The 22,412-nt window shown below is 50.6% G+C and overlaps 1 protein-coding gene across 1 annotated transcript in view; it reads right to left on the bottom strand.

Moving 5' to 3' along the window:
• Positions 1-16,715: 16,715 nt before the first annotated feature.
• Positions 16,716-22,412, bottom strand: part of DNAJC1 (DnaJ heat shock protein family (Hsp40) member C1) — a 188,701-nt gene continuing 183,004 nt past the window's right edge. Inside the window, exons 10-12 of the mRNA XM_008510636.2 lie at positions 21,525-21,573; positions 19,698-20,155; positions 16,716-16,922 (exon numbers count right to left, since the gene is read on the bottom strand). Coding sequence (XP_008508858.2) covers positions 16,854-16,922; positions 19,698-20,155; positions 21,525-21,573 — 576 coding nt within the window. The 3' untranslated portion in view covers positions 16,716-16,853. The remainder of the gene's footprint in view (positions 16,923-19,697; positions 20,156-21,524; positions 21,574-22,412) is intronic.

Genomic DNA, 22,412 nt, shown 5'->3' with positions numbered 1-22,412 from the left:
AATTCTCCACTTTTCCTTCTGTTAATAATTTCTAGTTTCATGCCATTGTGGTCAGAGAAGATAGGTGGTATGACTCCAGTCTGCTTGAATTTGCTAAGACTTATTTTGTGGCCTAACCTGTTGTCCATCCTACAAGATGTTCCACGTGCACTTGAGAAGGATGTGTGTTCTCTTGTTGTCAACTAGAAATTTCTGTATATGTCTGTTAGGTCTGTTTGGTCTATAGTGTTGTTCAGGTTTGCTGTTTCCTTGTTGATTCTCTGTCTGGATGATCTATCCATTGTTGTGAGTGGGGTATTAAAGTCCCCAGCTATTATTATATCGCTGTTTATTTCTCCTTTTAGCTCTGTTAGTTTTTGCTTTATACATTTAGGTGTTCTGGTGTTGGGTGCATAAATATTTACAACTTTTATATCTTCTTGATGGATTTACCCCTTTATCATTATATAATGACCTCTTTGTCTCTTTTTACCATTTTTAAAGTCTATTTTGTCCCATATAAGTATAGCTATGCCTGCTTTTTTTTTCTTTTTTGGTGGGGGGGTTAATATTTGCTCGAAATATCTTTTTCCATCCCTTCACTCACAGCCTATGTGTGTCTTTAAGGCTGAAGTGAGTCTCTTGTAGGCAGCATTATCATTGGATCTAGTTTTTTTGTCCATTAAGCCATTCTGTTTATTTTGATTGGAGAATTTACCCCATTTACTTTTAAAGTAATTATTGATAGGTAAGACCTTCTTATTGCCATTTTGTTAATTGTTTTTTGGCTGTTTTGTACATCCATTATTAACTTGTTTCTTATCCTGCTGTCGTCTTTTTGTTGTGACATCTTTTGGTATCAATATCATTTGATTTCATCATGTTCTTTTGTGTAATTACTACACATTTTTCCCTGTGGTTACCAGGAAGCTTACATAAAGCATCTTAAAATTATAACAACTTAACTTCACTAGCATACCTAAACTTTACACTTTTACTTCTCCCTCTCACATTTTAGGTTATTAATGTTAAAGTTTACATATTTTCTTATATTGTGTATTATTGTAGTTATGGTCACTTTTACTATGGTTTTTTTTAACCATTAGAGTTGTAAGTGAACTGTGTACCACCATTACTATATTACAATATCTGTCTTTGACTATATATTTACCATTGCCAGTGAATTTTACACTACCTTCTTATGTTTTTATGATGTCAATTAGTGTCCTTTTACTTCCTGTCAAAGAACTCCCTTTAGTATTTCTTGTCAGGCAGGTCTAGTGGTGAATTCCCTCAGCTTTTGTTTGTTTGGGAAAATCTTTTTCTCTCTTTCATTTCTGAATGTCAGCTTTGCCGGGTATGGAATTGTTTGTTGACAATTTTTTTTCTTCAGTACTTTGAATATATCATCTCAGTCTCTCCTGGCCTGAAAAATTTCTTTTGAGAAAGCTGCCAATTATCTTATGGGGGTTTTCTTTCATGTAACTTCTCTATTTTCTCTAGTTGCTTTTGAAATTCTCTCTTTGTCTTTGAGTTTTGACAATTATAATGTGTCTCAGTGTAGCCCTATTTGGGGTCCATTAGGACCATTTCTGTCTCCAGGTTTGCGAAGTTTTCAGCCATTATTGCTTTAAATATACATTTGGCTCCTTTTTCTTTCCCTGCTTCTGGAATTCCCATAATGCAGATATTGTTTCTTCTGATTGTGTTCCATAAGTCCCATGGGCTTTCATCACTCTTTTTCATTCCTTTTTCTTTTTGCTCCTCTGAGTAATTTCAAATGTCCCTCTCTTCTAGGTCATTGATTCTTTCTTTTGCATGGTCAAGTCTGCTTTTGAAACTCTCTATTGAGTTCTTCAGTTCAGTCATTGTATTTTTCAACCCTAGGTTTTCTGTTTTTCTTTTTAAATGGTTTTATTTCTTTGTTGAACTTCTTGTTTTGTTCATGCATTGTTTTCCTAATTTCGTGTCTGTGTTCCTGTAGCTCACTAAACTTTAAAAGGCTTATTCTGAATTCTTTGAGGGTTCATAGATCTTCTTTTCTTTAGGGTCAGTTTTTGGAGCATTATTAGTTTACTTTGGTGGTGTTATGTTTACCAAGTTTATGTGATTCTTGATTCCTTACATTGGTAGCTGTGCATTTGAGTAAACAGTTTCCTCCTCCAGACTTACAGGTTTGCTTTGGCAGAGACAGTTCTTTACCAGGCAGCTCAGTTTGGGTTTCTGGATGTGTCTGCTGGTAACGTCCTTGAGCAGGTGTGGCCTGCTATCATGGCCTATTTTTGTTTTGTTTTGTTGTGTTTTTATTGAGGAAGATTTGCCCTGAGCTAACATCCGTTGCCAATCTTCCTCTTTTTTTTTTTTCTTGCTTGAGGAAGATTAGTGCTGAGCTAACACCTGTGCCATTCCTCCTCTATTTTGTATGTGGGACGCCACCACAGCGTGGCTGATGAGTAAAGTAGGTCTACACCCAGGATCTGAACCCGTGAACCCAGGCTGCGGAAGTGGAGCATTCAGAACTTTAACCACTCGGCCAGGGGGCCGGCCACCCAGGGTCTATTTTTGAGTGAGGCCACTGCCTGAGCCCTGAGGTCTGGGGGCAGGAGGTAGCTGCTGTCTGAGGACAGTTGGATAGGACTGCTGGCTTGGTTCTCTGCCCAAGCAAGGCTGTAGGATGGGCTCCACTGTTGGCTGGGTTTTCCAGTTGAGCTCACTAGATAGTTGGCACTAGATACCACACTCAGTAGGAGGCAGGGCTCTGAATTGGCTTCCCTGCGCCACAGGGCAGCAGAGCCGGCCCCAGGCTGTGCACCGCTTGTTATCTGAGGACCCTAATCAGGCAAGACTGTGCTGAATTCCCTGGCGGGACAGGGCCACAGGATTTGCTCTGCAGATGGAGAAACCAGGGGCTTTTTCTTTCTGTTCAAGTGCCACTGTAAGCAGGGCTGTTGGATGGGCTGTGCAGCTTCCTGTGTGCTCTGCTAGGTTTCCTGCTCGGGTGGACTGAAGGCTGCATTTTGCAATGGGTGGGGTACAAATTAGTTTCCCTGCCTCAGTGGAGTGTTAGAACCATCTCCAAGACCAATGAGGCTCTTGGTTTATGGTCTTGACTCAAACCAACCTGTACCCCAAGTTCCCTGGCTGAATAGGGCCCCTGGATTTGCTTTGCAGATGGTCACCTCTGCCTGGCAGACTCTGCTCAAGTGTTGCTGGGCTGTGCAGCTTTCCAAGTGTTCTGGCCAGGCTTTTGGCCAGGTGGGGCCGGAAGCTATGCTCAGCAGTGGGCGGGGCTGTGAATTAGTTCCCCTACTTGGGCAGAATGGGAAAGGCAGCTCCAGTGAGCATCCCGGGTGTTCCCAGTCAAACTCTCTGGTTGGGAGGGGCTAGGAGCCACACTCAGCTGTGGGTGGGCTGTGAACTAGCTTTTCTCTCCGGGCAGAGTCCGGAGACCGACTCCAAGTCTGCTTGTTGTGGTCTTGACTCAAGCCAGCCTGCTCCCCAAGTTCCCTGGCTGAAGAGGCCCCTGGCTTTGCACTGTGCATGGTCAGCTCCGCCTGCAGTACTCTCTGCTTGAGTGTGCTGGGCTACGCAGCTTCCAGGTGTTCTGGCTTGGCCTTTTTGGTCAGGTGGCCTGGAGCTACACTTCGCTACACTTCGCAGTGAGCAGGACTATGAGTGAACTCCGCTGCCAGGGCTCCGAGCAGCCTCCCAGGTGTTCTGGAGCAGGCTTTCTGGTTGGGAGAGTCTGGGAGATACACTCAGCAGTGGGCCGAGCTGTGAATTACCTCCACTGCCTGAGCAGGGCTGGCAGACCTGCACCCCGCTGAGGTCCCTGGTCACACTGGCCACTGTCTTGGCTCTGCGGATGAGCACAGCTGCTGGTTGGGACCACTGTTTGGGTACTGGGGGTAGGAACTCAGTCTGCCAAGATCCAAGGGCTGGTTGTTGCAAGCTCCTGCTTCTCCATCACAATCAGATTCCCAGTGGTTGAGCCCTGCAGATTCCCCTGTGTTCCCCATGGGGCAGGACAGGAGTAGGGGTTTCCACGAAGTGACCCACAGTGCTGGGGGGCTGCTGCTGGATGTCCACCCTGGGCTCCCCTTTCCCACTGGAGGAACCGTAGGCCCAGGGAGACCTCTCGGGGGTTGCTGTGCTTGCCTGGGGGAGGGGCAATGTGGTCAGTGTGTAGCGGCTCCTGTCCCCCTTCTAGGGTGGTCAGTCTTGGTCTCTGTGGTGCAGGGGGTGCTTCAGCCTCACTTCCATGTTCTAGGATTTTCTCAGTGGTGTCTTGTCCATGAATAGTTGTTTGTTGTTGTTCTTGTGAGGGGGAGCAAAGTAAGGAATGACCAATGTTACCAACTTGGTGACGTCACTCTCTGTGCCATTCTTGTTTGAGAGGATGCAGGTCCTGAAGACCATTGGTGCCTCACGTGTCAGTTTATCCCAGGAGTCTCGAGCTGTGCTGTGTGCTTGGAGCATCGCTGTAATTTCATCTTGGAGTCATCTAAACTTTGCCCATGCATAGACTCAGTACAATATGCGAGGGTCTGTGCAGAGCAAACCAACCCGTGTTCAGATCTTCGACAATCGCTAAATGAGAGAGCACTCTCCGGAAATCGCTGCAATGCAAAGAAGAGGAAAGTAATCACAGTGGAGCTCAGAGGAAAATAAACTCCAGATGCGATAATTATAGCACATTAATAAAGTAATATTTATACTTGGTAAAGATTAAATTCCTCTTGTTTATATAGTTAGTTTGAACCAGAGGCATTTAAATGAGAGAGAAATCCAGATCTGTTTAGTGGTCCTTGCATCTTGGTATCCGTCAGTCACCTCTGGTGCTTTGCAAATGCTCAGACTTTATCCCAGACCTGATGGAATCAGAATACACAGATCTGTGTAATTTGCTCCTAGTAATTAAGAACTGAAGAAACAAGAAAAACTGGTTCTAGGCTTTTAACTTTAAAAAGAAGTGAATTTTAGGTTCCTGGAGAGACTTCCTTTTTTATACACAAGTGGAAAATAATTATATGATTCTGGAAAGTCTTGTCTCTCCTAAGACTAATGAATATCATTCCTCTAAAATGACAGGTGGCAATCATTACCTTCTTCCTCAGTTTTCACACTCTTCAAGTAATCTACTCTAATGAAAATAGTACTTTTATTATCATTCATCTTGGCTGTTTACGTGTATTAGTATCGTGGTGTAACAACACCTGCCTTTGTAGCTTTCTAACTTGGGGCTCTGTTGTTCATCAGCTCCATCATGAAACACACCTAGTTTTCTGGGCTGCTGTTCCGTGCTTCCCTGTGGTTGCTGATTCTTGCTCTGAGAAGTTTCGTAGGAGCCGCTGCTCACTGCCCAGCACAGACGCTTGGAAAAGGACCCTCTGCATGGAAAGGGGTTTCCATCGGCTGGTTCCTGGCTGGACTTCTGTGCACTAGTCCTGTGGGTGTGATCAGGGTCGTAGGTCAAGAGCAAGCACTGGGGATGAATGCCAAGAAAAACAATTCGCAAGTTGTTTTCTTAAGCTCTCTGTCAACCAAGCAGAAGACAAGTTGATCACTGTACATGGACTCTCCCCAAAACAGACAGGAGAGGCCTTTGTAGGCAAAGGGGCCTTACAGTGAAATGTGAAATTTTGATTTTAAAAGTAGAGAATGGACTTTTGTTTTGGATTTTAGAACACTCAATGAGACAAGTACTTTTTTTTTTTTTTTGCTGAGGGAGATTCGCCCTGAGCTAACATTCATGCCAATCTTCCTCTATTTTGTATGTAGGTTGCCACCTCAGCATGGCCACCAGCGAGTGGTGTAGGTCTGCACAGAGCACATTGAATATAACCACTGGGCCACAGGGCGAGCCCGAACCAAAAACTATTAATCTTAGTTTTCCTTACTGAAAATGAAGCAAAAATTGATGACACCATCTTTTTGTATAAATTAAACTAGGTCTTGGGGGCTGGCCCCGTGGCCGGGTGGTTAAGTTTGCGCCCTCTGCTGCAGGCGGCCCAGTGTTTCATTGATTCGAATCCTGGGCGCAGACATGGCACTGCTCATCAAACCACGCTGAGGCAGCATCCCACATGCCGCAACTGGAAGGACCCACAACGAAGAACATACAACTATGTACCGGGGGGCTTTGGGGAGAAAAAGGAAAAAATAAAATCTTTAAAAATAAATAAATAAATAAATAAATAAACTAGGTCTTTCAAAATGAAATAGTTGTGGGGGCTAGCCTGGTGGTGTAGCGGTTAAATTTGTACACTCTGCTTTGGCAGCGTGGGGTTCGCCACTTTGGAACCTGGACACAGACCTAAACACTGTTTTACAAGCCATGCTGTGGTGGCGTCCCACATATAAAGTAGAGGAAGATGGGCACAGATGTCAGCTCTGGGCCAATCTTCCTCAGCAAAAAGAGGAGGATTGGTGGCAGATGTTAGCTCAGGGCCAGTTTTCCTCAAGAACAGAAGAAAAATGAAATAGTTGTGAACTTTCGTAAACATTTGGAAGCCGTTATATTTTTTAAATAATTTTACCTTGTTAGAAGTTCATGCCAACTGCAATTCTACTTATACTCCCGTTCCTCACCTTGTTATTGGCAGAAGAAATGTCTCTTTCACACTGATAACTGAATGTTTACAATCGTGTAAGTACAGTAGAGGTTTCCGTGAAATGAGAGCTTCCTTTGATGGGGTCTTGGGCCACATTTCAGGTTTGGCAGGTCCTGTCTGAGGGAGAAGACCCCCTTGAGGGGCAATGAGGCCGCTGCGTGCATTCTCACCACTGTCACTGACTCTCTGTCAAGTCTCTCTGGCTGCTTTGGGCCTGGTGTCCCCAAGGTGCTTGTAACACTGTGAGGTGCCAGCATTAATGTATTTTTTAAATTACAAAGTTATCATGACCACTTTTCCAAAAATTTGAAAACTAGAAAAAAGAAAGCAAACCTTTCTTACTCCATCATCCACTGGCGATTATTTACTTATTTATTTTTGCTGAGGAAGATTCACCCTGAGCTAACATCCGCTGCTAATCTTCCTCTTTTTTGTTTTGTATGTGAGCTGCCACCACAGCATGGGCACTGACAGACAGGTGGTGTAGGTCCATACCTGGGAACTGAACCCGGGCCGCCGAAGTGGAGCACGCTGAACTTAACCACAAGGCCACCAGGACTGGCCCCTACTGGCAATTTTTATTTTAAAATATGCACATCTGTCTACTTTTCCTATATTTTCTTTTCTTATGTTACTTTTCCTACATAGTTGAATCATAGTATACACATAATTTTGTGGCCTGCTTTTGTCACTTAAAGAAAAAGAGACAGATGCTTGAAAGATTTCAGAAATTGTATTTGTACTGTTTGCCGTAACTCTGTAACTTTCTGGGTGGGATCCTATTCTTCAAGCGTCAGGGCATCGTCTTCACGGGAGAATGGACTCTTCACCTAGAAAGGAGACGTTGTGATTACCAGCTTCTTGGGCCCAGAGCACGAAACCCTCCTTCTCCTTAGCAATCTTCCACAGGAAGGCCCGGCGGCCTCTTGACTCTGTCTAAGGATCTCTTACCGGTGCGGCTGACAAGGGGGCTGGCACTCATTTTTTCCGAGGTGGCGGTCACAGCAGGAGCTCCATCGCTGTCATCCCCCCTTGTTTCAGGGGAGAGGGTCTCCGGGAATTAGGGGAGGAGAAAAGGCAGGATGGAGAGAGGCGGGTTGTAGGAGAGCCACGCGGGGCTGTGGAAGACAGGTTTCTGGGATGAGGCTGTGAACAGCATCGATGCGCCCAGAGCGTGAGGCCAGAAAAGAGCTGTGGGTTTGTGAGGAAGGTTCTTGATGCCTTTCTCTAGCGCAGGTTCTGTAGTCGTTACTTGTGGGAGGCAGATCACGGCGCAGAGGGAGGCGGCAGGCACCAAGCAGCAAATCCAGAGAAAAGGCAGATGGGAGAAGACGAAGGCGGGAGATGGGTGTCAGAGGGTCAAATGCGTATTTGCTAGATCTGGGCCCGTATGCAGCAGCCCAGACAACTTAGACCAACTTCTTGCCTCTTCCTTGGCATCGTCCGCACTGGAAATTCTCAAGTCCCGCGAGCGGCGGCAGGTGGCTTGAGTTCAGTTTTCCCGTTTTGTTCCCAGTACTTGACACTTCCGGGTTCTTCCAGCTGAACCGATTTTAGGCCTTTGGTTAGTTGTAGGGACTGGAGCGCCCTGACCCCGTGTTGGCCGGACCGCTGGCTGGCTGCCCCTTCCTACTTTGGATGGAGGGTTAGGGCAGGTTGTCATGAAGCTGCACCAGCCAGCCCTGGGGGAGCTGGGAGTGGGCTGTAGGTGCTTTGTCTGGTTTGGTGCTCACACACGCCCGTGAGGGATGTTTTGTTTTCGCCCATTTTACAGATTAGGAAGTTGGGGCTTGGAGAGGCTGAGCAGTCACTGAGCTGCCAAGGAGGGAGTTGGTACAAATGAGAACAATGTAGGAGTGGAGTCAGGTAGGAAGCACATCATGATAATCCCAGAAACGATGACCCCGCCCCGCCCGCTATGGAATCCCAGGATGTGGTTCATCTTCAGGTGAGCGTGGCAGCCCAGGCCCCTCAGAGTTCGGGCTCATACCACGTGTCCAGCTTTCACTCCTACCACTATTCCACCCGCCCACAAAACCAAGGTACAAGTGCCTAGAAGGCACCGTGTCCCCTGGATCTCTGCGCCTCTCCCAGGCACCACGGGTCACTGGAAACAAGGACCTGGACACCCGAGGCTGCAGTCGGCGCTCCGATGGCTCTGCGTCAGTTCCGTCAGTGGCGACGCTGTCCTTCCACCCTGCCCTTCCCAGGGGCGTGCGAGCTGGTGAAGCACGGACCCACTGTGCATGACCCCGGCCCCGGAACAGAGTCAGGCTGGATCGGGGCCAGCCGGTGCAGAGCAGACCAGAAAAAGAGGCGAAGGAAACCGTGGTGGGACTGGGAACTGAAGTGGTTTGAAGGGTTCTGACGGGATCCGAGGATCGGGGAAGAAAGGCAGGTTTGGGTCCCTTGGCGGAAGTGACTACTGAGTAGGGCGGCCTGGGAAAAGCAGGGAAGGGTCCAGACAGGCGGAGGCTTTTAGGGGAAAGAACTAACAGACTTGTCGCTGCACCGCCAAGCGCCCGGTGTCTCCTTTCTCAGCTCCGTGGGAGCCACTTCCAGCCCCTAATGTCCTGGTGAGGGGCCCACGTGTGAGCCTCTCATGGGATGTCAGGGAACCACCAGGGGCCTAGGGACAGAGGGGATGATGGCTCAGGACAAGGGGCTTGGGCATCAGAAAGCCGATCCTTGTGGGGAGAACGTGGGGGTGGCTGAAGTCCTCAGTGTGGGAGAGGGTTGGGGGACAAGAGGCTGAAGACAGGCCCTTGGGGACCCCAAGGTTTAAAAAGCTGGTGGGAGATGAACCGTCTGCACAGGAATCTGAGGAGGAGCCAGGAGAGCTCCCAGTTTTATTTAATAACATCCACTTCATGCCCAAAAGGATGTCGGGCTGCGGAAAGTTGAAAGGTGACACCACTCACTGGTCATCAGGGCTGAAGAGGATCCTGTAAGGTCAACTCTGAAAAAGCCTCTTGGATCCAGTGGTTAGAAAGGCATTGGCGACACCAACAGGCACGGTTAGCAGGGGTGAGGGCAGGGGTCAGATGACGGGAGGACGTGGCTGTGTTTCCTGCGCCTCCATACTTGATGTACAGCGAACTCGTGGGAGCCAGCAAGGACAGGAGTCCCCTCGCGGTCTGCAGCAGGAAGCCACAGCATTTTGATTCTGATGGTGCCTTCTGAAGTTTAAAATTAAAGCAAGACACTCACTTTTTTGCTGATCGAGTTAATTCGGTTTCCCTCAAATTCTGATTGATACATCTGGTGTTTTTCACTTGGCTTGCTTAACAAGCAGACGGATTAATTAGGAGGTTTTACATTTTTGGCACCACTGCTGTTCCTGTCGCAACAATCTTTCTGGTTCTCGCACTCTCCTCCCAGAGCAAGCACAGACAGGTGTTTTCTGCAGCTGAATTGTTCATGTCCAAAGGATTCCTTGAACAAAATAAGGTGCACATTTTCTTTGCAAAGTCTTGGCCTGACACGGTGGTGCTCCTTGACTGAACACTGGAATTGTCTGAGGATCAGAATCCTGTGCATGCTCTGTCCACCCAGGAGCAGCAAAATCGGAGCCTCTGGAGTGTGTGTGCGACTCAGACATTGGTGCTTCTAGAACTCCCAGGTGAGAATGTGCAGCCAGGACTGAGAGCCATATGGGTCCACAGTCCACCTGGCTTCACCCGTCTCGGGGCCACTGTTCGCCATCACGCTGCTCTCCTGTCCCTTCCTGGCCTCTTGGCCCCTCTTGGGAACTCACTCCTCCCTCCCGGGCTGTTGACTGCAGTCTCCCAGCTCCTGGAAGCCTTGCAGAGAGAAAATCCGGTCCATAGGCCAATGGCTGTTCTAAGAACCAGCGTGGTTGCTGGAGAGCTCTTCTCCCAGCTGGGAGTCAGGTGGCCTTGCCATCCATCCCAGCGTGAAGCTGACATTGTAGTCGCAGACAGAAATGCTCAGTCTCAGGTTTTCCTGTGTGACTGAGTGCAGGCCTTCTGGCCTGAGGCACCCCGGTGGGCAGGATGCGGCCTCAGTGAGCACGCTGCCCTCTCTCGCCTGCATCTCTCACAGCTTCCCCGCTTCTTAGGATCTTGAAAGTTTCTTTACTTTCCTCTGACTTACGACCTGCTTTTAACCCCTCCAGTGGAATAGTCTTCTTGCTCCATTACTGCAGCTCTGTTTTTGGTTTGACTTTTGCAATTAAAGTCCCACCCAAGACCAGGAGATAGATCCCCAAAGGCTTGGGGATGCCCATCTGGCAGGGTCCTAGCCTGTGGCCCGTCCTCACCCACAGGCCTGCTCCTGGGGAAAGAGGCGCATGCTAGGCCCTCCTGGGCTCGCTGGAAACAAGAGCAGATTTCTTTGCCCGCAGGAGGTGGGTGCCGAGCCGGTGGAGGATGGGAAAGCCGACCAGTCCCAGGATCCAAGCGAGTTTAGGTTCAGCGTCATGATTTCATCCCAGCTGCCGCCCCGGCCCACCCCAGGCCAGCGTCCTCCTCCCTCCTGGCGTGGCAGGACAGCCGCAGGCAAAAATTCCCACATCCCATTCTTAATCCCAGCTGTGACATCACAGGATAGAGCCCATTTTAGCCAAAGAGAGAAGATGTCCAGTGGGGATTTCTTAAGCCAAGCCTCTTACAAAGGGAGATAAGCTGCGGTCAAGCATCCAGGGACGTTGGCTCCTCCCGGCGTAGCATCTTCCCGTGTGAAACAGATCAGAACCAAGATAATTGGGAATAAACTATTTGATATTTTATCTTAAGTTTTACAAAGTATTTCTTTTTGAGGAACGACAGAAAGGAACACACGACAGAGACTGTTCATTTCCCTTTGTAACTTAGGGCATAGAAAATAAAAAAATGACGCCCTCATGGCCACTCACATCTTTGTCGATTTCATTTTGTAAAACTAGGATTTCTTTGTAAACTGCACTAACCACAGATGGGCCTCACTGAGTTCCACTCCTGTACCGATCCAGGAGCTCCGGGTCCGGGGACCGTCACGCACCTGGCTTAGGGCTGTTGACTCCGGTGAAGGCGGGAGGCAGGCCGTCCACCATCCTCCGGAGTAATGGGGTGTGTGTTTTCCTTCCTTTCCTGCGGCAGTTGCTGAACTGGAAGGACACACAGAGGGGTGAGGAAGGGAGCTGGGCGTGAGAAACCCTGCTGAAGCTGGCCTTCAGTCCCAGAGGAGCCAGGCTCGGGGTGCTGTTGGCATCTGGTGTGTGAGGAGAGGGCAGGGGGTCCCACGTTGGGAGGTACCAGCACTGGGAGTGGTCCCCAGCTTTCTCTGGGACTCGGCTCTTTCAGACACTGGTAGCTTCCCCCGGGAATCAGAGCGCTGAACTGGTTCCCCTGTTTCTGTCCCACATGAAGCTGTTCTTTTTTCCTCCAGACCAGGGGACAATAACCAGAGCCCCTCAGTTTTGCAGCGTGTTGATGTAGCTCCCCCAGGAATCAAGTCTAAGGCTGAGGGCCAAGTAGTTCACTCAGACGGGAGGCTGGGCTGAGTGCCAGGAGAGCGGGGTGGCTCCAGGCAGGCTCCAGGTGGGGTCCCCCCTGGCGGGAGAGCTACAGACGGCGAAAAGAGGACCCATGTTCCCATCCTTGAGCCATGTCCCCACTGAGCACTTCGACAGTTTGCAAAGGGCTTTCTGGGGCCTCCTGTGACCCTTGATGTGCCCTGTGAGCTGGGGGAACAGAGAGGGAGGGGACGCTCAGAGGTGACCTGCTTCCTTCCTGTGGGCCTGACCGGGGACCCGCCACTGTGACTGACCCCAGGACACCTGCCTCGCATCTGCAGGTCAGAGGTGAGGTCACACAGGAAGACTCCAGACCAGAGACAACGCCGCTCATTTCTCAGCCGTTATTTAGAAAGTTGGCGTTGTTTTGGGACCGTTTGGGGAGAGGGGATTTTAAAATTGAGGATGGCACATCAAAATATGTTTCTACCCAGTGACTACCCTTGGCTGGTCTAAGTCACCTCAAAGGGGCTGAGACCACACGGGTGGCCTTCAGCAGGGGCGTGGGAGGCCTACCAGCACTGGTGGCAGGAAAAGCCAGTTGCAGGAGACCCCGGTCACATGGGCCCCAACCCAGGCGTGTCCTCGGGCCTCAGTTTCCCTTGAGTTGGGGAGGGGAACCTCAGGAGGACCTGGGGGTCAGCATCAGCACCACCCCTCCAGCATTGGGGCTTTGTAAACCAAAAGCAAACAGCTGAATGCTGACGTCTCTCATGGGGAATTCAGAATCCCTTGGGAAGGCTGACCATGCCACGTCCTGCCCCAACTGGGTGGACAAACCGGGATAAACTGGGACTGTCCTGGGCAGCTTGGGACGGATGTTCACCCCGTGTGTGTAGAACATCACAATTTCAACTGTGCCATTTAAAGTTCTGGAAAAAAACCTCACTGCTAAAACAAACAACTACAACAAACGCCCTACAGACGTAAGCAGGGACGACATGGTTGGCATTTTTAAGGGATTTGTTCTCTACTTTCAAAGGGGTGGGCAGACTTGGTTTGGGGTGGTACCAGCACATATCAAGGAAAAGTCCTGGGGCAAGAGGCGTTTTTTAAGATAACCAAAAAGATTTACAGTGGAAAGCTTATGGTGATTTTATTCTAAAACTGAGAGGGAATTTGAAATGGCAGCAGTAGAAGAATAAATCACATGGGCCGCAAGATCCCCTTGGAAAGAGATCAGCCTCTCGTGGGGCCGGGAGGTTTGCAAGCACATGTGGCTCGAAGGAGAGATGGGAGTGCAGGCTTTCCGGGTGGATCCCATCCGATTTCACAGATGAACCAGATTATGTGCTGGAAACCCAAGCAACGTGGGCCACAGAGGACCCTCCCCACCCCCAGTTCTGAATAGCAAAGCATCGTGACAGCACCTGCCGGCTCCCCATGGAGTGGGTGACAGCACCCGGTGGCATCGGGGGGAAGCTGGCTGCTGGGCCGGAACCTGTTCAACCAGCCAGAGGTTTTGTGAGGATAAAAGAGAACATGTGCATAGGCTTTAAAAACGGGTGCTATAAATGGTTGAAAGCAACAGTAGCCCCCACTGGAGAAGGTAGACCTCTATCACTAAAGGATTAAGACCCAGTCCTCCAGGGAGGTGGGACCCCACAGGCTTGCACAGGCCCCCCGCCGGCCATGCAGGGGCTCGTGGAAGCAGGCAGGCCACGGGTAGGATGGCATTGGCAGAGGAGGAGCCCAGAGCCAGCCGCCCTGTCCAAAGCCAGCAAGCAGACCTCCGAGTAGGGCAGGGACCTGGAAGGCTCGAGAGGGGCTGGAGGCTCCATCCTCGGCTGCCCCAGCCTCCTTAGCACCCAGGCGACCAAACCACTTGGCATGTCCCGGCCGCCACTCCCTGCCCATGGGGCTTGATGCAGGGTTCAGACCTGGAGCTTCTGACGAACACTCTCCCTTTCCTTAGACCACAGCTGGGGAAGAAGGGACCACACTGGCTCTCCGTGGGCTGCAGCCGAGTAGATGCCGCAGAGACTATTAGCTTTTGGGTGAGAGACCCGTGGGGCACCTAGTGAGAGATGTGGACCAGAAAACTACCATCCCAAATAGCAAGATCTTTCTTCGTAGGGGTCCCATCCCCTGGGCCCAGGGAAGAGCACGGCCTGCAAGGGGCAAGATGGAGTGTGCCGAGGGGCCGCCAGCCCTGCCGACTGTGGCGGTGGCTGCTTGAGATGATGCCACTGGGAGCCTGGACGGTCAGAGGGAACAGAACACGGATGGCTTGGGCCAAGCTGGGCACCGTGTTGAAGATGGTACACAGATCACTGCATTTTCCCATCCTGACAATCTATAAGCAGCGACCACCATTCTCTGTTCTTCTAGTCCGAGGAACTGGGCCAAAGAGGGGAAACAAAGTCCCCAATGTCACACAGTTCGCCGTGGAGGTGCGGGCAGGTGAGGTCACGCCCGAGGCGGGCCTGGGAAGGGTGGGTTTGGGGAGCGTGTCTCTGGGGAGTCTGGACCTGAGAAGGGGGCATCACTGGGAGTCGTGCTTTGTCCCCACTAACCAGTGTGGTGCCAACCTTTTGGAGGCTCCTTGTTTTCTTGGCGGTGACCTCGCTCAAACCGAACCCCAGGGGTGTCCTGTGTGTGGCCGGAACCCAGGAGCCTCCTGCCAGCCTCTGGTCCAACTTCAACTCCCCTCGGCGCTGCGAGCCCCCGGGGGAGGGGTGCGGGGAAGTTGGCAGCGAAAAGCCCAGCTAGAACCCGATTTTCTTAAGGAGTCTAGAAAAGAGGAAGTTGACAGGCAAATCAGGGGAGTTCATCCTGGACTGTGCTCCGTGAGGCATCTTGGACCCCCTGTGGGGCTCTCCCCACCCTGCAAGCCCAGAAAACTTGTAATGGGATTTGGGGGTGTGAGTGACAGAACCCCATTCAAAGCACCGTTAAGTACAAAGGGTGACTTAGTGGAAGCAGCCCTGGTGGTCTAGTGGTTAAGACTCACCGTCCCCTCCTGGGTTTGTGTCCTGCTCAGGGAACCACACTGCCCGTCTGTCGGGTGTCACACTGCGGCGGCTGCATCTTGCTGTGACGCTGAAAGCTCTGCCACCAATATTTCAAATATCAGCTGGGTCCTCCATGGTGCACAGGTTTCAGCGGAGCTTCCAGACTAACTAGGAAGGACCTGGCCACCCACTTCCGAAAAAATCGGCCCTGAAGACCCTGTGAATAGCAGCGGAGCGTTGCCCAATAGAGGGCGGGAAGTGACTCGCCGGCACATGGAAGGATGCTCACAGAATGTCACATGCTGGACAACAGAGCCGAGAGAAACAGGCCTGCAGCTAGACTCGAGAGGGACCCAGGGCCGGAATGCAGCCAGGACAATCCTTTTCTCTCCTTTGTTTCCCTCCAGGCCCGTTTTATTCTCGGCGACTCTCCTGTGTGAAGGGGGAGGCAGATGCGAATACACAGTAACCACCTCACAGCCCCACCGGCTCCAGAGAAAGTTCTGGGGGAGAAGCTGTTGGCCCTGGTCCGCCCTGCGACCTGCTCAGCTCTGGTCTGTTAGAAAGAGGGCAGCGAGCATGGCCGGGACAAGAGGAAGACCACATAGCCTGACCCCAACCCCTCCTGTCCCCTCGACCAGCCCAACCCCCAACCCAGGCAACGGGCTCTTCCTTCCCCAGCTGCCTCCCCTTCCTAATGGGATGAGGCCGAAGGAGCTGCCACCTGATGACTCAGTTCACGGAAACCAAATGACCACTGACCAGCTAGCTGGTAATCTGCTGGCTTTCAACTGCTCTTTTCCAGGTCTTGGAGGTGCCGAGTGCCCCTCAGGGAGCTGTGCCAGGGACTGGGGTTCGGAGCTCCCCTGGTGCCGCGTCCTCTCCTGTGAAGGGTCACAGAGCCACTGGTGGCCACAGACACTCAAACTTTTCTCCAGGAAACTCTACCCTCATTTCAATCCTCAGAGAAAAACGACGTCTCCATAGACATTTTATCAGATCACTTCCCTAAATGTGTTCTGGGGAGCTTCACGGAGTTCGAGGTTAGGCAATGTGCACGTGGGCAACTATTTCCAAGCCCTGAGCAACTGACAGTAAAAAGGAACACTCGGCTGATGGTGACAGTTCAATTGAAATCGGCAGTACAAACGGCGATTTGAACTCAGGTATTGAAAATTAGGACTCACTTTCATCAGTTCCGAAAAACCTTTCCTGCACGTTCTCTGGAAATTCTATCAGTTGGGGCTGTATTTCTACAAAACAACCCAAAGTTAGCTTTATCACTCTATGTCCTTGTTCACTTGTTTTTCTCTAGACACATATAAGTGAGGTAACCTCACGCTGTGCCCAGCCAGCGGGCTCAACACTGGGTTCTTCTCCCCAGGCAGCTGCGTCCCGCTGGCAGTAATCTCACTAACCAGTGTGTTCTTTGGTCAAAGAAACACATAAGTTCTAAATATTAAAACACGCTAATGCTTCAATATTGGTTCACTCATAAGTTCCTCCAAAATCCTCTATGATGGTTGGAAAGCACTATTCTGTGTGCCCCAGGAAAGCACACTTCACAGGGATGAGAGAGAAAATAATCTGCAAAATACCCTAATCATTTTTTCTCTTATAATGCAGTATTTGTTTAAACAACATGGCACAACATTAATTTTTAATTTTTTTTATTTCTTTACTAAGGCACATAACGTATAGAAATACTGAGGTACAAAATGCAAATTTCTGCGTAAGATTTTTCAAATAATCATTTTGGAAAATGAAGGTGGACATCACCTTCCGGAATATTCAGCTTTTAGCTTCTTTCTTCTTTTGGACCAGTTCAACCAGCAACTTGTATCTAGCGATACAGTCTTCCTGTAGGAAGAGAGAGAGAGAGAGAGAGACGGTTATTCCCATGGGCCCCGTGGCCTGCAGGCCGCCTGCCCGGAGCGCTTGTGGGCTGGGCCCGGTGCTAATGGCCACTCACTCTGCACAGAACCCGCCTAGAGTTTCCTAGGTGAGGCCCGCTGGTCGCAGGCAGACAGGTGCAAGGAGAAGGCTGGCTAAAAGGCCAGCCTGGCCTGAGGGACAGTGCCAGGCGCCGGGGGAGCGGCCCAGGACAGCTGTTTGGGAGGCCTGCGATCATTATTATGATTACGACTTTCACCTTGCTCACTACAACTATCATTTTTAACATTTCACTATTTCATCACAACACATCACTTCAGAGAAACTAAAAAGCTTGAGGCCAGGCACCCGGGCTATTATTCTCATTGGGGTCTGCATTTCTCCAAGGGGCTGCCGGGACCTCCTGTGGTCCCACGTTCGTTCAGCCCCATAGGACCCCGGCAGCGAGTGTGCTGGAACTCTTCCCCTGCTCGGCCCAGCCCCACCTAAAGCTTCCAGCCTGTCGTCAGGCTACAGAACTACCAGCTTCAGACCCTGGCCGCCTGGAGCTGTCACCCCTTGGGGTGTGACTCATTACCCCAGCAGAGAGGAGGTGTGCTGGGGAGGGGCCTCATCACTCCCATGTTTATCACAAGGTATTTTCCAGAATCCACTTCTGTTTCTCTCCAAAAAATACCAGCCCCAATGGCATGTGAGTGGCTTCACCAACTTAAGGCCCAGCGCAAACTGACTTCCGCTCCTGAGCAGACAACTCTGTCAGCTGCCCGGGACAGAGAATGGATGTTCACTCTCGCCCTAGGAGTCCAGCTTAGCGGTGTTAAGAGAGATTCCTCTAGGAACTGCCTTTTCTGAATCCCCAAAGACTACTTGCCTAGGGTCTTTCAAATATCAGCCTTTTGGTTTTTTCTTTTTGTGAAGAAGATTAGCCCTGGGCTAACATCCGTGCCAATCTTCCTCTATTTCGTATGTGGGTCACCGCCACAGCACGGCTGACGAATGGTGTAGGTACGTGCCTAGGAGCCGAACCCAGACTGCCAAAGCAGAATACACTGAACTTAACCACTATGCCAGGGCCGGCTCCAACATCAGCCTGTCTGAATAGCTATGCTGCCCATTGGTGCAGCCTAGCCCAGAGCAGCCAATGTCCAGCCTCCCCTCACAGAAAGGACAGCATGGGCCCTGAGCTCTGAGCAGCAGGCCTGCCAGTGAGTCCAGCCCAGCCTGCACCTCAGGCAAAGGCTCCTCCTCCAGGCCCAGAGTTCCCAGCAGCTCACGGGCCCCTTCCAGGGAGTCACTCTCTAGCAGGCGAGCCAGCAGGCACCCTCCTGGACCTGGTTCTAACATCAAGGCTTAAAGGGAACACCTGCAGGACAATCAAAGTGCTCCTCATTTCTGGTTGAAACGGGAAGGTTTCCAAGCCCCAGGGTCATGAGTTCCTGCGTGTTCTCTCCTTAGGAATCCACAGTTCCAGCTCCTTCATTTGAAGCCAATGTCAATTCATCACACATGTAAATGCCTGCATCTTGACAGATGCAAGAGAAATTCAGGGAAAATAATTACTTCTGGCAAACCAGGGGGAGAGGCTGGGAGAATCTGTGTTTCTCAAATAGATCAACGGCTAATGGTTTATTTTTCTCCCCGGGAATTCTCAACTTCATTATTTTAAAGTAGGTGATAGATAACTAGACCTGTACACATGGGGACATTCATGGCCATGAGCTAGATTTTCCAACATAGCATTTCAATTAAAAAAAAACAAGAACGTAAATGAGCATCAATGTGCCCACAGGCTTCTGAGTGGCGGGCAGGACAGGCTGGGTCTCTGGATGTCCCGGTGCTCCTGGTGCCTCACGCTCGGAGCGCAGCCACCCGACTGTGGAGACCGTGGGTCAGGAAGCATCACACTGTGAGGCTCCAAGGCTGCGAACCAGCAGAGCGGAAGGCTAGGACCAGGGCGGGGGGCTGGCTTTCCACAGGGACACCCCATCTTCCCGCCCACCTGAGCTTTATTAGAGAGCTATCTTAGACGAGTTTAACAGACACTAAGCTGTAAAGAGGAAACTTAACGAGAAAGTTAAGTATAAACAGTCTGGGCCACAGAGGGTAAGCTGAATCCTAATCATCGGGCTCGCTCTGACCCCACACGCAGACACCAGAGACAGCTCCAGAGGCTCCAGTCCCCTGGGTGCTGCCGCTGAGTCCAGGGGGACTGACACGGCCAGGCCGACGGGCACGGTGACAGCGTCTCCCACACCAGCCCCCATGGTTGAGGCTCGTTCGAAAGCTAGTGGTGCTTATAATTTTGAGCCGCTTTCTCCTCCTGCGGGTGAAAGAGAGCTGCCACTGTGGTGGGGAGCCTGCTGACCTGGCGTGGCCCCGCCGCCCTCACGGGGATGCGGGTGCTTCTCTCAAACTGCCACCTGGAGGGCGAACGCTCCAGAAGGCCAGCAGGGTTGCTGCGGGTGAAGTTTATGTTCTATGCGTGATGTTCTCTGAGAAAGAACAACGGGCCCGTCTGTGTAACAGCTAAACTCAGAACCTCGGCCTCCTTCACCCTGATCAGTGCAGTGCCCGGCTTCACAGCCTGCCGGGAGAAAACTGGGAGACAGTCGGTAAAGAGGAGATCACAGACACAGCTGTGGACAGAAGGACACGAATGACACGGAGGAGAAATGAGACACGACCGGCCGCGGCCCTCAGTGGATTTCGAGACCAGCGGGCAGCCTCTCCCCCTTCACCCACCTTGCTCTTAGATGGCACACATTTGGCTATTTTGTCCCAGCGGTCGGAGGATCCCTTTGGGTATTGCTGTAATGCTAATTCCAGAAGTTTCTGTTGATTCTGAGTCCACGGCTCCTCTGCGGCACGCGTTCTCTCTCTTTTCTGGCTCTCCTCGTCGCTGGACTCATTGTGCTCCGCCGCGTCAAAGTCCTTCTGCCTCCTCCCTCTCACCCTCTCCTCGGGCTCGGCCCTGGCCGTCGCCTCCGGCAGCCTGGCTGGCCTCCGCCGCCGCGGCCGGCTCTCCTGGACCGCGGCCTCCTGCTCGTCCTCCTCCCCCTGCTCCTCCTCCTGCTCCTCCTCCTCCACGGCCTGCTCGGCATCTTCTCGCTGGGTGATGATGTCATCTGGCAAGGCCGCGGTGGTCTTGACGGGCCTGCAGCTCTGAGCTGTTGACTTGAGCTCCGAGAGTCTAACCATGCCTGCAAGAAAGCGCCATCACACACGAAAGGGCCAGTCGACTCAGGGTCAAGCAGACAGTGTGTCGGCATTTTCTATCTACGATTTTATTTAATCTTCACCCATTCTAGAAAGTCAGGTCTCACTATCCTAACTTTATAGGTGAGGAAAATCAGTCTCAGAAGGCAGCAGAGCTGGGGCTTGAACCCAGTTCTGACTGATTCCAAGTCCGCCCGCCCACCCCGCTGAGGAAGAGTGGGCATATAGGGAACCGGGCTGTGGTCAAAGAACACAAAAGTGCCTTTGAGAAGGAATACCTGCTGCTTCCCTCCCTAGAAGGAAGAATGCTCTTCACGGTCCATACTTGTGGTTAATGGCATCGGTGTGACTTGAATCAATCGGCCAAACCTTATGCTCTGCTCACCACCTGCAGCTGAGCCACCGACACTGGGGCATCTGCTCTCAGCTCAAAGCTGCTTCCGGTGCCACTGTGACGCCTCATGTGACAGTAATGGGCGAACAACTCAGTCTCCCTGTTGTAGGTGTCATCTCCCAGATACCCTTCAATGTTCAACCACATGTTTCCTGTCCTCTCCACACTCTGTCCCCTCACCCCCACAAGGCTCTAGTAAGATCATGTCTGCTCATGACTTCACACCACACTGGCTTTGCAAGAGAACGTTTTTGGAGAATGTTCTGGAGGTATGCTTCTCTCACACAACATTTCATTACTATTTCTGCCTCCGTGCCCAGACACATAGACTTATTGGGAGAAAAGCAGCTGGAAATGCCCTCTTTCCTGCAGCCTACAGAGCCCCAAGCTGAAGCCTTCCGGGGGTGACTTCTGAGATCTCGGGGTTACTGATTCCCGGCTGGCTCCCCTGCACTGCTCTCCCTGGGACCTGCAGTGAAGCTAACGCGGAAGGTTTAGGAGGCACTTCCTTCCTGGTTCCAAGCAAAGAGCAGGGAGACTAACACAATCCCAGTCAGGATTGGAGGAAACAGATTTCGGGGAACGCAGATTCTTGGGGAAGCCGCTCGTTGTCTGTTGGGAAGGACAGCTCTGTGTGTGTGTGATGGTGGGGTGGGAAACTGCGCACAGGGCGCTGTGTGTGAGCAGACTGGCCGTCCCCTCTGTGAGACCCTGCCCCCATTACTAGAGAAGAGCCAGGTTTTCATAGTTCTGTAAACTGACTAAATACATCTTAGCACCCACTGTCTGTGCAGGGCTGGACTGGCTGGTTGGTGCCTGTATTTCGACCTCTTTTAGGGAAATGACCACTAGAAATTCACTGGGCAATACTACACCATGATAATTAAACATGTCATTATAAACGGGGTTATTCTGAAGAAACCGCTTAGATTAATGGGATGGAGTGGGTGCTGACTCACCTGGGGAGCAGGTAACTGAGTCCTTCAGTTGCTTGGCTTTGGTTGTCACCTGTTTCAAAATATAAAAGCAAAGAAAATCTTACTTTCCAGATAGCTAGTGAAATATCTGGGATATTCCACATAAGGTCTCTGGGAACGAACAGGGTTTACTGAATCTTACACCTGGAAGGACCTTCAGTCATTAGTCCAATCCATTTTATTAACCAACGAGGGAGTTGAAGCCCAGGGAGAGGAAATGACTTGCTCCAAAATCGCCATCTCATCAGTGGCAGAATCGGAACAAGAACTCAGAGCACCTGATTCCTTCCAGTTCGACGACAGTTCCATCACACTAGGCTGCCTCGTAAAATACACTACTTCCACAATTATTATACAAACAGGTCATATTTTTTTAGTTAAAATTTCCTGATGGAGAATATCTTTTCACTGGAGAATATTGTACCAATGAATATTATAAACAGTGGGGTAATCTACTCCTAAGCCAGTGATGTTATAATATAAAAGTCTTTCTTTTCTTTGTATCCTAGAAAGAAACGCTGAGAGCATATGACTGACACTACAGGAAGAAGGTCTTGGTGGAGGAGGGTAGCCAGCCCCAAGAACCAGGAGACACTTCCACACAAGTCAGAAAAGACCCCCGTAACCAACATTCTGGTCAAATTATAGAACACTTCTGTTACCCCAGGAAGTTCCCAAGTCACTCTCTACCCTGCCATAGACAACCACTCTTCTGATTTCTATTATATATATTTTAAAATATGGGATCAAAATTAATTAAAAATGTAAAAGTGGATAGTTAATTGCCCCAGTGCATGTATCAAACAAGCCATCCATTCTCCATTTAGTTAAAACGTTAACTTTATTAAAATTACATTCCATCGTATACAT

The sequence above is a fragment of the Equus przewalskii genome, chromosome 30 (genome assembly GCF_037783145.1).
Source record: "Equus przewalskii isolate Varuska chromosome 30, EquPr2, whole genome shotgun sequence".
NCBI lineage: Eukaryota > Metazoa > Chordata > Mammalia > Perissodactyla > Equidae > Equus > Equus przewalskii.
The sequence above is the reverse complement of the archived record's forward strand: the minus strand, read 5'-3'. Positions and strand labels throughout refer to the sequence as shown.